The 18,560-nt window shown below is 42.9% G+C and overlaps 1 protein-coding gene across 4 annotated transcripts in view; it reads left to right on the forward strand.

Moving 5' to 3' along the window:
* SEPSECS (Sep (O-phosphoserine) tRNA:Sec (selenocysteine) tRNA synthase) overlaps positions 1–18,560 on the forward strand; it is a 51,565-nt gene that overhangs the window by 657 nt on the left and 32,348 nt on the right. For 3 of the 4 annotated variants that reach the window (XM_026648002.2, XM_026648005.2, XM_026648004.2), the window contains exons 2-5: positions 9,834–9,988; positions 12,575–12,693; positions 12,784–12,942; positions 16,824–16,977. In XM_026648002.2, coding sequence (XP_026503787.1) covers positions 9,834–9,988; positions 12,575–12,693; positions 12,784–12,942; positions 16,824–16,977 — 587 coding nt within the window. Of the gene's footprint in view, positions 1–5,952; positions 5,996–9,833; positions 9,989–12,574; positions 12,694–12,783; positions 12,943–16,823; positions 16,978–18,560 lie in introns of those variants that run through there. The other variant, XM_026648003.2, reaches the window with a different exon arrangement.

Raw genomic sequence — 18,560 nt, forward strand, 5'->3', positions numbered from 1 at the left:
CAGGGAAGATGCATTGATTTTTATGGCCAGAAGGAACCATTATATTCATCTAGTCAGATCTCCTACAGAGAGGCATGCTGGGAGCATTGATATATCCCCCCCCCCCCCAAAATAGCCACCCAGCACCTTGTCTGGCTCCAGCATTGTGTATCTTGGGCTTTGCTGGTATGGACGCCAATCAAGTTAGAGGTTTCTGTCTTCCTGTTTCTTAGCAGAGTGCTTTGCTGGGGCCCATATATTACCAGGGACTCATCTACACTACAAAGTTAGGTTGATCTAACTACATTGCTCCGGGTGTGAAAAATTCACTCCCTGGAGACACCTAGTTAAACCAGTCTGAGTCCCAGTGTAGACACTGGTAGGTCGACCGAAGAATTCCTCTCAGAGAGGTGAATTAATTACAGCAATCAAAGAAGCTTGCCCATTGCTGTAGTAAGGCCTAGTCTATGCTTAGAGTTACCATATTTGAACACTCAAAAAAGAGGACACTCCATGGGGTGTTGGCCCCGCCCACAGTCCACCCCCACTCCTCCTATGCTCTGCCCCAGGTCCTGCCCCCTCCCTGCTCGGCCCCGCCATCGCACCCCTCCTCACCTGCTGGCTTGCTGTGTCCCTCCTCAGTCCCCCACCCACCGCTCGCCTCCTGCCACACACCTCACTCCCCTGCCATAAACCCCCATGCCCACCCTGAGATCCCCTGCCTGTCGCTGGCTTGACGCTTCTTGCCTCCTCACCCCCGCCTGCCCGCCGACCCGCCGCTGGCTCCCTCGCCTCTTCAACCCCCGCTGCCCGCCGCTGACCTTTTCACATTACCCTCCTCCCCCGCCTGCCTCTGGCTCGCCACCCGCCTCCTCACCCTTCTGCCCGCTGCTGGCTCACTCTCCTCTTCGTCGCCCCCTGCCCGCCACTGGCTTGCCGCTCACCACTTCACCCTCCCCGCCCGCCACTTGCCTCCTAGCCAGCCAGCCACTGGCTCCCTCACCACTTGCCTCTTCACCCCACCCTGCTCGCCTACTCACCCCTCCTACCGGAGGTCCCTCTTGCTCCTAGGATCAGGGGCAGCCGATCCACGTGTTGCGCCCACCACAAGTGCGAGCTCCGTGGCTCCCATTGGCTGGGAAAAGCGCCAATGGGAGCTGCTGGAGCTGCGGAGCGGGGCTGGCATGCGCTACCAGTGCACAGAGAGCCCTCCGCCCCCCCGACCTGACCCAACCCTAAGAGCCAGAGGGACCTGCCCGGGAGCGAGGTGTGAAGTCCCGGCAGTGCTTACCTGGGGCGGCTCCTAGGAAGCATCCAGCAGGTCCCTCTGGCTCCTAGGGTCGGGGCGGCGGAGGGCTCTCTGCCGGCGCCTGCAAGCCCCGCTCCCGCAGCTCTGATTGGGCAGGAGGGAGCCGGTGCTGCGCGCAGAGACCCCCTCCACCTCTGTGCCTAGGTGCCGTCCACACTGCAGGCTCCTGCTGGCGGGCGGGCACCGGGAGCTGCCCCAAGAAGCACTGCCACCCCCGGGACTTTGGACTGTCCTAGGGTTACCATACAGCCGTATTTTCCCGGACGTTTTTAGATATTTAAAAATTCCTCCTGGGCGGCGACTTAAGAACTAAAAAGCCAGACATGTCTGGGAAAATACGGACGTATGGTAACCCTGTCTATGCTACACGGTTAGGTTGACATAAGCTGTCTTGTGTTGACCTAGCTGTGGAAGTGTCTTCACTTAAATTTGGCTCCTGCTGATGTGCCTCTCTACGCTGATTTAGTAACACCACCTCTGTGAGTTACAGGGGATGTAATTAGGTCGATGCAGTGTCAGTGTAGACACGGCGTTGCTTACGTCAACTGTTACTGGCCTCCAGATGCTGTCCCAAAATGCCCCACGCTGACAATACTATCAATACAAGCGCTTCTGGTGAGGACGCGCACTACCAACACACGAAGCCACATGGGCACACGCACAAAAGATTTAATAACTGGTTGACATAGTTTTGTAGTGTAGATGTGGCCTAAGTCTCTCTGTTACAGTGGTGCAGCTATTCCGCTGTAACGTTTCTAGTGTGGATTTACTTCATTATTTTTGCAAAATCTACTATGACCACTTGAAAAAAATTATTAGATGCTTACAAGCAAGATGTACAAAAGACAAATGAGGGGATGTCCAACAGGCAAGGTCTAGAGCCAGTGCCCTGTGAAAAGCATAGCCTCTATCTGCTGCTCAGATTTTTACTGGTTTGTTGTCCCTAGGTCCGAATTGAGGGCTCCCTATTTCAGATTAACCTCTTCTTAGAATGGGTCTGATATATTTGAAATGCCCTTCCCCCTAACTCCTGGAAGTGGGAAGGAGCTTTCTCTCCTCCCTTTCAGAACACTCACAGTGGCTGTAAGGGTTGGTTCTTCAAAACTCTACCCTTCTCCCACCCCTGAGCTGTCTTGCTGCCATTGAGAAAGGGGCCTGAGATAGACCTAAAAATACAGTAGGAATAATGTTTCTCAAGTCCTTTCTCACTACTCTGCTGTGAATAACTCCAGTGACCTTGCTGCTGCTCATGGCTTTCACAAGCAGCAGCCTAACACTAAAATGGTTTGTGATGGTTTCACTGTTGCTCATAGGGTTCTGAGTATCAATCGTGAAACTGACCAGAGTCTTTTAATTTAATTCTCGTGATGCTTGGTAAAATTGTGAGTCTCACAGGTGTACTCTGTCTGGAGATTAAAGGGCTTGTTTACAGACCTGGGTTAAGAAATAAGGCATCTTTTTCTGGATGGAGTTAATCAGGGACTGACAAGCCCTGAGGAAGGCAGCACTTTGTCAGTTTACATTTGGCAGACTGTAACCATAAAATCTCTGCTTTTAGCACTTAGCCCATGTCTACGCTACACAATTATGTCAACATAAGTTACATCTGTATAAAGCCACTGCAGTTATTACATTGCTTGTGTGTGCATTCTCATCAGGAGCTCTTGTATTGCTATAGAGTGCAATGCACTATGGGTAAGTATCCCACTGTGCAACTCACCACCATCCAGTGCAGGGTCTTTTGGGAAGTTCTTGCAATGCCTGATAGGACCAAAACAAGTCACGCAGGGGTGACTAGGAGCATGGAGTCAACTTCCCATAATGCATTGTTCTCCATTCCATAATTTCATCTGTATCCCATAATTTTCATGCGTTTTCAAAATTCCACAAACCCATGTGTCCCTCCTCGCTGTCCGCCATCTCTGACAGAAGCATGGAGTCTGCACAGCTCTGCACTCTGGTCACGAGCATGGCAAGCACAGGGCACGTGATCCTGCAGTATTTACAGAGCTGCAAGAGGAGCCACGGGGAATATGATGATTCCTTGGAGGCTAGATTGCTCTAGGACATAGAAAGAACCAATTCAAGATTGTTGGTGGAATTCATGGAGCAGTTGGAGATGGAGTGTTGTTTCTGGGCCTGAGAAACAAGCACTGACTGGTGGGATTGCATCATTATGGTATGGCATGATGAGCAGGGGCTGCAGAACTTTCGGATGTGCAAGGCCACATTCTGGATCTGTGTGCGGAGCTCTTCCTAGTCCTCCAGTGCAGGGATGCCAAAATGAGAGCTGCACTGACAGTTGAGAAGTGAGTGACAATTGCACCGTGGAAACTTGCAATGCCAGATTGCTACCAGGTAGTCAGAAATGAATTTGGAGTTGGGAAATCCACCACAGGGGCTGTTGTCATGCAAGTGTGCAGGGCCATTAATCATCTCTTGCTACCCATGACTGACTCTCGGCAATGTGCAGGACATGATGGATGTTTTGCAGCAGTGGGGTCCCTGAACTGGTGAGACGATAGATGGCATGCATATTCCTATTTTAGCACCAGACCACCTTGCCACAGAGTACATTGACAGAGAGGGCTACTTTCCTATGGTTATACAAGTGCTGATTGATCACTGGGGAAGCTTTACTGACATCAGTGTGGGCTGGTCAGGGAAGGTGCATGACGCGTACATCTTTAAGAACACAGGACTGTTCAGAAAGCTGCAGGGACTTTCTTTCCCAACTGACAATTACCATTGGGAATGATGAAATGCCAATAGTGATCCTAAGTTATTCACTGACCACCTCAACAGCATCAAGAAGTGCTTCAACTACAGGCTCAGCTGGTGCAGAATGACAGTTGAATGTGCCTTTGGTTGTCTGAAGGGTCACTGGCATTGTTTACTTATACGTTTGGGCCTTAGGGAGAAAAATAGCTGAATGGTTATAACTGCCTGCTGTGTCCTGTATAATATCTGTAAAACAAAGCGGGGAAAGTTTCCACCGGGGTGGAGGGTGGAAATGAAGCGGCTATCTGCTGAATTTGAACAGCCAGCTACAAGGGCTATTAGAAGAGCTCAACATGGAGCTATATGGCTCAGGGAGACTTTAAAAGAACATTAACAGTGAGACAGAGTAGTATGTTTTGCTGTAGTGTTCTCTACATGGCCTTGCTCTTTTGCAGCCCCAAATGAATCTTGCAGTGATTGCTATGTATGTAGCAGTATAACTAGGGTCCTACCAAATTCATGGCCATGAAAAACATGTCATGGACCATGAAATCTGGTCTCCCTCTGTGAAATCTGGTCTTTTGTGTGCTTTTACCCTGTACTATGCAGTTTTCATGGGGAAGCCCAACTTTTCTCAAATTGGGGGTCCTGCCCAAAAGGGACTTGCAATGGGTCACAGGGTTATCTGGGGGGGTGGTGTCGTGGTATTGCCACCCTTACTTCTGCACTGCCTTCAGAGCTGGGCAGCTGTTGGCCAGGTACGCAGCTCTGAAGGCAGTGCTCTGCCAGCAGCAGCACAGAAGTAAGGGTGGTGATACCATACCATGCCACCTTCTGTGCTGCTGCCTTCAGAGCTGGCAGCCAGAGACTGGCAGCTGCTGACTGAGGACCCAGCTCTGCAGGCAGCACCGCAGAAGTAAGGGTGGCAGTACTGCAACTCTCCCCCCCCCCCATTCCTTTTTGGGTTAGGACCCCTACAATTACAACACCATGAAATTTCAGATTTAAATAGCTGAAATCATTAAATTTACAATTTTAAAAATCGTATGACCATGAAATTGACCAAAATGGACTGTGAATTTGGTCAAGTATAAAATTGTCACTGCACCTGTTAATATTGTTTGTGAATGATAGTGCAGTAATTGGGAATTGGTTGCTGCCAAACCTGCTCAGCACCAGCCAGCATATGCTGTGAACTAATAAAGATGAATTTTATTCCAAACATACAATTTTATTCTGTAACATGAACCAGGCAATTAAAAAACATTTAAAACTTCGTAAGTTCTGTTCCCTTAATTTATTAAGTAGAAACAACAGTCATTTCCTTTTCAGGTACAGGTACACCAACTGTGGCTTTCACAGGTCAGTGTATGTAAAGCTGTGATTTTCTTTAATTTCCCCCCTGGTGCAGTGATAAAGGTACTGCACCGACCCCTGATGCCACGTGGAATGTTGAAGGGGAGTAATAGGGAGGTCCCAATATGCAGTTTTCAGTGGGCTGAAGAGGGAGGCGAGCACAGGATTGTTGAACCTTCAGATCCACCACCATCTGCAGCATCTCTGTTTGCTGTCTGAGAAGCGCAAGCATCTGCTGCTACACATCCCTCTCCTTTTCCTGCACCTTTCTCCTCTCCACTCTGTGCTTCTCCATGCTGTCTGCAAGGGTGATCCTCCAGGCCCTCTGCTAGTTCTGTAAAGCAGCACTGGCTTGCAGAATCTCCCGGAACATGTCATCCCAAGTCCTTTTCTTTCTTCTCCTTATCTGGCTCAGGCGTTCTGCGGGTGTGGAGGGAGAGACCCTGAAGGCCGCAATGGCAGCAGCTGCAGATACAGCATACATAGTCACACATTGTCAGTTATTCACAACAGAAATTGAAACTCAAGATGCTGAACTCACTTCCCTTGCTCCCCAAAAGTTGTAAGCACTACATTCTCACTTCTGCTTGGGAGTGATAGAGCACAGCGCCAGTCACAGCACCAGCCATGGTGAGTATGGTCCTTCGGGGGCTGAGGAATAGCTTGCTTGCATGATTCTAGTAGTATAGGGCAATGGAACTGAATGCTGGCACCGTTTTGCACAGGTGGTGGTGATTTTAGTTATCTCACTCCTGAGGGTAACAGGGGCAGAGAGAGCACAGCTTCTGCTGGTGTCCCGTTGCTGCCCAGGTTCACATGCTGATAACCTATGTACTGCAATGATGCCTGCTGAAGTAATCACTGAGTGGCGTGGGAAAGTGTCCTACCATGGCGGAAGAAACAAGGCAGCCCTTCCCAGAAACCTTTGGCAGAGGATTGCAGAGTACCTCCATGAAAGTTTCATTAAGATCTCTACAGAGAATTAATGAGACATCCTGGTGTTCATAAACAAACTGCTCCACGTGGCCCCCCTCTGCCTAACTCTAGTGGGGAATGAAAAGCATATAGCAACTCTGCCTCTCTTGGTTGCTTCACTACCTCTTTTAGCACAAGTAAAAAAGAGCAAATCCACAGATGTCCTGCTGCTTTGGGGGTTCCATTCCTGTAATTTCAAAGCAAACTGCGTACTTAGAGGTTCCTTCCCCTGCATCAGACTCGCCGGTGTTCGACTGTCGGGATTGACTGGAGTATGGTGGAGTCAAAAACAGGTCTTGGCTCACCGCACAACTGGATCACCCGGTTGTCTGTTCCCCACACTCCTCCTCCTCATCTACCTTTCTCCTTCTTGCTGTTCATGGCAGGGGTTTGTGACTCGGGCTCTTCGGAAGTATTCACGGGGCTCTTGGAGGTGGTGGGGGTGTCTCCGCTGAGGATGGAATGTAGCTCTGTGTAAAAATGGTAGGTCTTCAGCTTGGCACCAGATCAATTGTTGGCCTCCCTGGGCTTCTGCTATGCCTGCCGGAGCACCTTGGCTTCCACGTGGCACTGCTGCTGGTCTCTCCTGAGCAATCTGCTCATAGATGTCCACATTTCTATGGCTGGATCAGAACTGTGTCTGCACAGCATCTTCTCCCCACAGGCCTAGGAGATCCAGTATCTCCTGTCTGTTCCAGGCAGGAGCTCATCTGGAACATATAGCCTGCATGGTCAGCTGGGCAATTACGCTCAACAGTGGAGAGCTTCTAGCTGTGCTCGCCAAGCTGGGCCACCAGGAAAAGAAATTTCAAAAATTTGCATGGCTTTAAAGGCGGCCGGGGGGGGAGCTTCCTGTCTACCTGACTCCTGGGCAGCAGAGTTCACCACGGTAACCAGAGTGGTCAGTTTGGGGCATTGCGGGACAGCTGCAGAAGGCCAGTAATGGTCTACATAAGTGACACCATGTCTACACTCTCACTACATGGACCTAATTACATTGACCGTGACTCTACACTGCTTGGGGAGATGGTGTTATTAAATCGGCATAGTAGGGCACTTACGTCAGTGGGAGCCAAATTTAAGTGAAGACACATCCATAGCTAGGTCGACATAAGCTGCCTTGTGTCAACCTACCATGTAGTGTAGACCAGGCCTTAAATGAAAGTTTAAATTCTACAAAAATTAATGGCTTAGGCCCCACATTTGCCAGGAAAAGCTCTCAATCTGCCACTGGCAAGTGGTTGAATGAATTTTTCAAGCCCTGTACATTACTACATATTTACTAACATACTATAAAGTATTATTTATAATTGAAATGAAATTACACTTGTAAAATATATGGTACAAGTATGTGTTGTGATTCATTACCCTTGATTTTTATTATTTTTGTTCTATAATATTCTGAAATTAGTAATTAGAAATGAGTCTTCCTGTTATTAATGTGGAATATTGAGATGCCTCCCTTACTCTTTTCTCGTTGATCAGACCTAATTTTCTGATCATTTAAATGGACACTCATTTGTCTACATTTTTTCCCTGTTATTGTGACGAATAACTAAGATTATTGATGGAGACTAGTGGAAGATAGTCTCTTTTTTTAGTGTTTAAAAACATACAGAAAGAAGAAGAGAATAGGTGTTGCATAGCTATTTGTTGTGGTGTAGTAATGCTTTGTGTTTTCCGAGTGCTTTTCATCTAAGCCAGCAGTTCTCAAACTGTGAGTCATGACCCCAAAGTGGGTTGCGAGCCTGTTCGCCAGGGCTGATGTTAGACTTGCTGAAGCCCGAGCCCCACACCCAAAGCCAGAGCCCTTGGGCTTCAGCCCTGGGTGGCGGGCAGGGCTCAGGTTACAGTCCCCCGGGCCTGGGTCTGAAGCCCTTGGGCTTTGGCTTTGCCCCCCTCCTCCCTGGGTCATGTAGCAATTTTTGTTGTCAGAAAGGGGTGCAATGAAGTTTGAGAACCCCTTATCTAAGGAGTTTACAAAGGTAAGTATACTACACAAAGGAATGCAAAGAACATTTGGCTGCATTTTTTGTTTGGTCAATCTCACTGGTTCCCCTGAATAAATAGTCAGTTTCTCTTGCTTTAGTGGGTCGTTTTTTTTTTTTTTTTTTTTTTTAAACAGTAACAAAGAAGAGAAAAAATAAGTAGGAAAATATATAGTACCTGAAATTACTTTTAACTTTCTTTGATTATTAGTATTCTTTACTTTGTTATCCTAGTTGTCTTTTACTTTATCTTCTCTATGCCTCTTGATTAGTGTTATAGCCCTAATGGACTAAAACTGCATGTCGTACACCAAATATCCTGTATATCCTTCATAAGGTGAATCTCAGAATCATAGATTAGGGTTGGAAGAGACCTCAGGCAGTCATCTAGTCCAACCCCCTGCTCAAAGCAGGACCAACACCAACTAAATCATCCCAGCCAGAGCTTTGTCAAGCTGGGCCTTAAAACCTCTATGGATAGCGATTCTAGCACCTCCCTAGGTAACCCATTCCACTGCTTCACCACCCTCATAGTGAAATAGTTTTTCCTAATATCCAACCTAGACCTCCGCCACTGCAACGTGAGACCATTGCTCCTTGTTCTGTCATCTGCCACCACAGAACAGCCGAGCTCCATCCTCTTTGGAACCCCCTTTCAGGTAGTTGAAGGCTGCTATCAAATCCCCCCTCACTCTTCATTTCTGCAAATTAAATAAGCCCAGTTCCCTTAGCCTCTCCTCATAAGTCATGTGCCCCATCCCCCAATCATTTTCATTGCCCTCCGCTGGACTCTCACCAATTTGTCCAAATCATTTATGTAGTGGGGGGCCCAAACTGGACGCAATATTCCAGATGTGGCCTCACCAGTGCCAAATAGAGGGGAATAATCACTTCCCTCGATCTGCTGGCAATGCTCCTACTAATGGAGCCCAATATGCCATGAGCCTTCTTGGCAATAAGGGCACACTGTTTACTCATATCCAGCTTCTCGTCCACTGTAATCCCCAGGTCCTTTTCTGCAGAACTGTTGCTTAGCCAGTCAGTCCCCAGCCTGTAGCAGTGCATGGGATTCTTCTGTCATGAGTGCAGGACTCTGCACTTGTCCTTGTTGAACCTCATCAGATTTTTTTTAGCCCAATCCTCCAATTTGTCTAGGTCACTCTGGACCCTAGTAAGAAACTTCCTAACTGCTCTTTGCTGCTACTGCTTATGCATCCTAAAATGCTGTACTTGGAGACAAATACATCTTAAATTTATTCTTTCTGGGAACATTAATATCAAATTGCATTGAGTATAGAAGCAGTTTATTATGTAGCTTTTATTATTAAATGTTCCAATTTCATATTCTAGGAAGGGGAGACTAGATTTCTTTAATTATTTAAATCTGCTCAGTGCACTAAAGAAGATACTAAAATTAACAAAACAATCTACTTAAAGAAATCTTATCAATTTTAATTATCCAAGCCTAGGCAGTATTTTTATTGTAATTATAATTCCTTCTGAAGGGCAAGTGTCCTGAAGATGGATGGGATGAAAGTACCATCGAACTCTTTCTTCATGAACTTGCCATTATGGATAGCAACAATTTTCTGGGCAACTGTGGTGTGGGTGAGAGGGAAGGAAGAGTGGCATCGGGAATGGTTGCCCGTCGGCATTACAGGTAAGTCTGACAAGCAATTTTAATGCTACTGTTTTATTATGTTTGTAAAGGGCTTATTTTAATATCTTGTTATCAGAGAGTTTGAAAGCATTTGAAAAACAAAATTTCATTACGGACAATTACATCAGTTTCATATATCATATTTTCCATTAGCAAATATTTGAAAAGTTTAACAAGATTTTTTTGTTAAAATCATCTCCTCTTTCACTATGTTCTCACAACTTCGCTCTTAAGGAAATTGTGATTGTTAGAAATGCAAAATTTTGAATTGATCACATGACAAAGCAAGAAGAAGAGGAGACTTCTGGTTAAAAAATAACTTCTGTGTTACTTGTCTTGTCAGTTTACAGAGTACATCATAACTCATCTGTATATTATTCAAAACGTCTTCTTTCTTCTAAATATAATAACTAATTGGAAAAGATCCCTTGCATCCAAATACCTGCATATTGATTGTTGTAATTATTAACTCATGACCGAGATTAATTGACATGACCATAAACCAAATCCATTAAAAATGATTCAAAGGAGGTAGAGCTATCGGACAGGGAGGGCTTCTAATAGCTTGAAGTCCTGAGTCTTCTGAGATTTGATGGCTGCTTTGGATATTGAATTTTAGAGACCCTGTAGACCTTGCTTTATCTAGATCCACTATTTTGGGTTGCTGTCCTATGCCAATTGTCTGCCTTCTATTGTTATGTCATCTGTAATGTCAGCAGAGTGAAATTTACTGGAATCCCCATCTCGGACATGTTGGCACAAGGACATATAGAAGACCAGTATTCTAGTAAATTCCACTTTCACAAGTAAGCTCAGTTTGGCCCATCCAGTTTTATAATGGGAGACCTCCAAAGAAAACCAGGGAACTAAATTCCTTTTGCAATTGCAACTAAATATGGTATTTTCCTTCACTTCTTGTTCTAAATTGCAGTTCTTAAATTTACTGCTTGATCATAGGGATCTAGCAGTTTTCAAAGGCCCCTGCAATTCTTCTTGAGGAAGAATTGTTCTAATGGAGAACAGACCTGGAGGCATCACCTCTGTCTTCTTTCTCCCATTCCATCTACTTAATTCTGTAGTCAGTCTCTGGCTTGATTGAGCTATGGGATCAGGGGCATCTTCAGAGCATCTTTCTCCTTCCAAAAATGCTGCTATTTGGCTTTTCTAAAGGAATGTGGTAGACTAGGAGTTGAACATATTGCAGGTGACAGAGCTGAGGATGTCACTTAGCTGTTGCTGGGCTGGGACAGTTCTGTCGCCTTATGTACCACTTATACCTGCTAGCTTCATTAGTGGGAGAGAGAAGGAATTCTTCTAAGAGGAGTCCTCAATTCCATCCCCACTCCATTCTCCTGCCAATTAGATAGGTAAGTAAAAGAATGGAGGGAAGTATCAGGCAGTGGTTTGAGAGCACTCTCTCCTTCTCAGCCATATTAAAAACAAAATGAATGGGCAGAGTGAGCATAGCATCTAGAGACCCAGACTAGGAAAGAGATAGGGAACATGTAGACTGAGAAAAGGGGGACCAGTTAAGGGAAAGATATTGAGGGCATAGCAGGGGAACAAAGCATTTTTGTAATTATAAAGTGAGGATTATGTGCAAATTTTTCAATTATCAAACCAATTAATTATTGCTGTAATTACACTGGAAGTGGGAGAAAAAAGCTTCAGATATAAAGCCACCCTCCTAAAAGTTCTGAGTTCCCTCCAGTCCATCTGCTTTTCAGTGAGAGGATGTATATGGCTGGAGTCCTCGCTGTCCCCAAGACAAAAATGGAATTCAAGTCATCAGTAGTTGTATACTGTTGCTGAGCTTTCGTAGGCAGCTGCTGCATTTCACCAGTGGGTGAAGTTATTTGTGTAAGTGTGTAGTTCAGAAAGGGTTATATGATCTTTCAAGCCTGAGAGGTGCTAAATAATATTCCACAATTATAAATGTAATTTGAGTGGTATCAGAAAGATGCAAGAATGCGAAGAAAGATGGGACTGCACCGAATGAGAAGTAGGAGGTAGTAGAATGCGGGGTGCGTAGAGACAAAATGTGGAGGGAAACAGAGCGTGTATTAACGTAAATGTTTTAAAATGTATTTTTAACAAAGCATATGTAAACCACTTCATTGCTCTGTTGTTGTGAAATGTTTCAGGCACAGCATCGGTAAAATCCCATGGGTGTACATTGCATTGTATAATACTGATTTTTATTCTTCAAAAAACATGGCTGCAGTGTGTGCAAAGTGTGCTAGCATTTGTAGCATAATCTGAGGGATATCAAACATTGCTGAAATTTCACAGCCCTTTCTTCCGATAAATCTTCCTGGTGGATAAAGGAATCACTATTATAGGCCTTCTCAGTTACTCTGTTTAACAAGATGTTGTTTTTGATGGCTTTACTGTACAGAAGTGAGTGAAATACCCTATAATATTAACATGAAATTGGACTATTGTAACTCATTATCTGATTTTGGCGTTGCAGTGGGTAAGACATTTTATTAATGTTTATCAAACCAAATGCTCTTCAGAAAACAAGAAATATTGCTTTAGGGCTTGAAAAATTCTTACTATATGTTTTCAACCTCTTTTGTTCAGGTTAATCCATGGAATTGGGAGGTCAGGGGATATTTCTGCTGTCCAGCCTAAAGCTGCAGGTTCTAGCCTTTTGAACAAACTTACTAATTCAGTAGTTCTGGACATTATAAAGCTGGCTGGTAGGTATGAAACTAATATTTTTCTTATGTGGATGCATATGGCAGTTAGCAAATACTTTATGCTACTACCTGGTTTGTTTTTATATACAGGTGTCCGGACAGTGACCAATTGCTTTGTGGTTCCTATGGCAACTGGCATGAGTCTAACCCTGTGTTTCTTAACACTGCGGCACAAGAGACCAAAGGCAAAGTATATTATTTGGCCACGCATAGATCAGAAATCCTGCTTTAAATCTATGATAACTGCAGGTAAGAGGAAGAAGGTGGATTGACCATGCAATGTAGCATTCTAATTACACATGTTTAAAACTATCCTGTTGATAGTGGTACTGGATTCATAAACTTGGTGTCTGGAAACAATAAAATAGACAAGTGTAGAAATCCAAATAGAATATGGAGTTATGTAAAAGAGTAGAGATAGAAAGATATTATCACTCTGCACAAAAAGAAAGTGAGGAACGTGTCTAGAATGTCATGCTCAACTTCAGGCACCTTATTACAAGAGACTGAAGAACTGGAAATAGTTCAGCAGAGGACGACAGTCGAGTATTTAAGTAGGCAGCCATAGCATTCTCTGAACATAACTAATTGTATGGAATGTGATTTATTTATTTATTTAAGATATCTGTAATACCTGGTTATATACAGAGGAGAGGTTAAGAAAAATAGATTTATATTAGGAAAAAAGAGCGTAAGAAGAGGCATAACTGAGTTGTTCAAAACTTTGATGATTTAAATAAGATGGATGTCACCAAATTAATGAAAGAATAGTGTCTCCAAAAAAAGAAGAAGCAAGTATTGGATTAGCAATTGGAAGCAGAGTCTCTTACCCCTACCTCACAGTCTGAAACCAGCCAAGGTCAACAGTGACTAAGTCATAGCAATATGATGGTTTCAGATTGTCTAGTCCAAGTTCTTGTGGACAGGGGCTCACTTCACAATTTCATTCCTCCATGACAGAGCTGAGGCATGTTGTTAATCCAAAGAGGGAAGACCCACACTGATACTGCCATGCTAGAGTGGAAATTGAGGAATTTAGCTCGGTCAACTCAATCCTACTCCCTTAGATGTCAATAGGAAAATTCCCATTGATTGCACTGGGAGCAGGATCAGGCTTGATGGGAGTTCAGTACAAACTTCTTTGCATAGATGGAAAATAATATGTGAAATGGACTGCTAAAACTGACCACTTGGGATGTATGAAATTTAAATAAATTATAAATAATGAAAAGGGTACAAATGCTACAGAAAGAGGTGACCAGATATAGATGGATCACATGACTTCCTTCCATAATAGGAAGTCACTTTTTAATCCTTATTTTGCTTGGGGATGTTAGAAAAAATAAAGTAATTTAAAGTGTTTGCGTGCCATTCAGTTAAAAGTGATGGTGGAAAAAGAAACACAGAACACTGTGGTTCCTTTTTCTTTACATGTTAATTGGTATACAAAGTATGGAGGCTAAAAGTAGTGAAACTTCTAGACTTGCTAGATCCACTGTGGAGAAAAATATATGGTTCTACAAAATCACACCATATTTTAAGTATCAAAGTAGTAATTTTCAAATGAGACTGTGTTTTGAATTTTAATAATAATAGAGCCTTAAGTTGCAGCCCTGTTCATATAGTTAACATGCATAATTGAGCTTTTCAGTAACTCTGTAGGTTTTAAATTATGCCATTTTGTCATGTACTGAAAAAAAACTTACTTGTGGCACTATGGACTTGTGCAATTGGATAATTCCTCAAGCAATGGCCCTAGCTAATGTAACACCAATATTTCAAAAGGGCTCTAGAGGTGATCCCGGCAATTACAGACCGGTAAGTCTAACGTCGGTACCAGGCAAATTAGTCGGAACAATAGTTAAGAATAAAATTGTCAGACACATAGAAAAACAAACTGTTGAGCAATAGTCAACATGGTTTCTGTAAAGGGAAATCGTGTCTTACTAATCTATTAGAGTTCTTTGAAGGCATCAACAAGCATGTGGACAAGGGGGATCCAGTGGACATAGTGTACTTAGATTTCCAGAAAGCCTTTGACAAGGTCCCTCACCAAAGGCTCTTACATAAATTAAGCTGTCATGGGATAAAAGGGAAGGTCCTTTCATGGATTGAGAACTGGTTAAAAGACCAGGAACAAAGGGTAGGAATTAATGGTAAATTCTCAGAATGGAGAGGGGTAACTAGTGGTGTTCCCCAAGGGTCAGTCCTCGGACCAATCCTATTCAACTTATTCATAAATGATCTGGAGAAAGGGGTAAACAGTGAGGTGGCAAAGTTTGTAGATGATACTAAACTGCTCAAAATAGTTAAGACCAAAGCAGACTGTGATGAACTTCAAAAAGATCTCACAAAACTAAGTGATTGGGCAACAAAATGGCAAATGAAATTTAATGTGGATAAATGTAAAGTAATGCACACTGGAAAAAATAACCCCAAGTATACATACAATATGATGGGGGCTAATTTAGCTACAACAAGTCAGGAAAAAGATCTTGGAGTCATTGTGGATAGTTCTCTGAAGATGTCCACGCAGTGTGCAGAGGCGGTCAAAAAAGCAAACAGGATGTTAGGAATCATTAAAAAGGGGATAGAGAATAAGACTGAGAATATATTATTGCCCTTATATAAATCGATGGTACGCCCACATCTCGAATACTGCGTACAGATGTGGTCTCCTCATCTCAAAAAAGATATGCTGGCACTAGAAAAGGTTCAAAAAGGGCAACTAAAATGATTAGGGGTTTGGAACGGGTCCCATATGAGGAGAGATTAAAGAGGCTAGGACTCTTCAGCTTGGAAAAGAGGAGACTAAGGGGGAATATGATCATGAGTGATGTGGAGAAAGTGGATAAGGAAAAGTTATTTATTTATTCCCATAATACAAGAACTAGGGTCACCAAATGAAATTAATAGGCAGCAGGTTTAAAACAAATACAAGGAAGTTCTTCTTCATGCAGCGCACAGTCAACTTGTGGAACTCCTTACCTGAGGAGGTTGTAAAGGCTCTGACTATAACAGCGTTTAAAAGAGAACTGGATAAATTCATGGTGGTTAAGTCCATTAATGGCTATTAGCCAGGATGGGTAAGGAATGGTGTCCCTAGCCTCTGTTTGTCAGAGGATGGAGATGGATGGCAGGAGAGAGATCACTTGATCATTGCGTGTTAGGTCCACTCCCTCTGGGGCACCTGGCATTGTCCACTGTCGGTAGACAGGATACTGGGCTAGATGGACCTTTGGTCTGACCCGGTACGGCCGTTCTTATGTAACTGAAAAATGAATATATGTGCATAAAAGTAGTTTAACCATGTATGATGTGTTTAAAATATTTTTTTTAAATGCACTGTACCTTGGGGTATGATCTTCAGTGAAGAATAGCCACATATAAAGTTTGCAGCTGTGCAGTTCAACTGTTTTATTGAGTCTTTGTGCCAAAACAAGTCTTTTTTTGTGTGATTCTTTTCTTCAGTGTTTGCTTAACTCAAAAATGGATTAGCAAACTTCACTCAGATTTTCCAAAAACAAAAATTTCACTTCCAGAATAAGACCAAATGTGGACATTTCCAAGCTCTGATGAGTATTTTGGAGAGTTGTGAATGAGTAAAAACAGGATATTGATGAAAGTTGAGTTGCAACATTAACTATAGTGTTTGCTACTAACTGGTTTTATTTTTAGAAGCAGTTTGATTAGTATTTTTAGCATTTTTTTCCAGCAGTACTGTTTTAATACACCTGAAGGTTTGGAATCTTGAAAGTAAGTCCTTTTGACTGATTTCCCCTGCCTCCCTCATCCTGAATATTTAAAAAAGAAATTGGAAGTGAAGGGGTTAATCTGCTTAAATAAGGGAGATTTCCTTGAACCTGTTGCTGCTATGTGGTTCAACTTACAAAGGGCACTAGCTTTTACCTAAAGCCCAAGTTCTCCAGTGGACACCAGTGAAGTTGTCATTTATGTACCAGTGTTCTTAATGATTCTGAGCCTCTGAAGTAGTCTGTTACCAGAATAAATGAGTAGAAATAAAAAAAAATCTGAAATTAAATCATAGCCCACAAGCGTGCATCTAGCCTGAAGATATAGACGTATAAAATTACTGCTTAATACACTCTTATTTTTATTGGCTGGGTTAGGTTTTGAGCCAGTGGTGATAGAGAATGTATTAGAAGGTGATGAGCTGCGCACAGACGTAAAGGCGGTAGAGGCTAAAATCCAGGATCTTGGAGCTGAAAATGTTCTCTGTGTTCATTCTACTACATCTTGCTTTGCTCCAAGGGTACCTGACAGGTAAATAATCCTCACATAATGCTTGGTAGCTATTACCAAGGTTTTAATAACCTTCACATTTATGCTCATCTTCCTAAAATTGCTTAATTACTACCAATAGTTAATGAAGCAAAATAGATACCACAGTGAAAGTTTAATTCATTTCCTCCTGGAATTCAGGGAGCAGGAAGATGGAAACAATGCGACTTCTCCAAAAAGACATACCAGAAGAAGCAGAAAAGGAAGGACAAGAAATAGGGCAGATCTTCCTTGTCATACCTGGCTAAAGATAATAATCTCTCATTGCTTTTGGTGATATAAATGATTGTAGCCAGCGGTTTTTCCTGTGATTCCACAGAAGTGGGTAACAATTATCTTCTGTGAAATCATACAACAGAAGCTGCCCTGCTAAGTCAGAATCACATTTTCTTAGTTACAGTTGCCTGTGCTGCTGTCTCCTTTAGTTCACTGATCACAGATGAATTTTTCTCATTTGACACTTTTGATAGCCCAAGGTGGGGTGTCCGTCCACTAGTATAGCTGCAGCAGTGCAAACCTGAAATGTAGATGTACTGCACTGATATAAAAAAGTGATTTTTCTCTGGTTTAGCTTACCTTGGTTTGAGCACTTACTGGCTGTTCACGTGATGCTGGCTCTCTGTTTCCAGCTGTTAAATCACATTAAAATAAGCTTAACATACATTACATTCTTTCCTAATATTACATTTCCATGCAAGCTATTGCTGTAATTGCCACAGGGATGTTATTCAGTCACTGCTGACAAGGGAGATGACTGTACAATCAAGAATGGGAGATTGCAGTCTTTGAGGCACTATATTAAGATGTGGTCCACACTATGAAATCTGAAAATTCTTGTTCTAGAAACTAGAAATTGGATTCTGATGGCTAAATGCACTCAGTATGTTGGGACAAATTTTCAAAATGAGACCAGTGGTAGTTGTTTGGAAAACCTGCTTTTGTGAATGTAACTAGTGTCTGCATATGCAAATAGATAACAATAAACCCAAATACTGGGTTTTGCCAGTGTACAATTGTACATTTGTGGGCTCATTTGTGTTCACAGTACAATTTGTTTAAAGTATAGGTTTTAATAATATGGTTGAGGTTTTTGAAAACATATAGTACCTTAACTTCAGCATAAGAATTGCTTAAATTTGGTATAATTCCGGAACAAAATAATCTTACCGCTGTCATAATTTTCTTTACTGCATCATGTGTATCTATTTTCTTTCATTAATTGCTTTGATACCTAGAAATTCATAGCTGAATATCTGAATTTAGAAATGAAACACTATCATCTTACAGTTGAAAAATGGCTAGTGAAAATATCTTTCACTCTGTTATCCGACGTTAGTCAAAACTGTCCTACATTTTATTGATTTTAAAAATACACTTATACATGAGGAAGGATAGTGGGATGAATAATTCAGTCAGAATACTATGAAGATTACCTGAAGATGAGTTGGAAAATTTATTGGCTAGCTTGAATGAAAACTACCAAATCAACTAGTCTGTTTTTGAACTAATGTAAATTTCTTTCACTCCTCTGCCTCCTTCTCTCCTTTTTTGACATGGTAGTGTTC

This window comes from Terrapene carolina, unplaced genomic scaffold (assembly GCF_002925995.2).
Source record: "Terrapene carolina triunguis isolate 2854851 unplaced genomic scaffold, T_m_triunguis-2.0 Scaffold66, whole genome shotgun sequence".
In the NCBI taxonomy this organism is placed as follows: domain Eukaryota; kingdom Metazoa; phylum Chordata; order Testudines; family Emydidae; genus Terrapene; species Terrapene triunguis.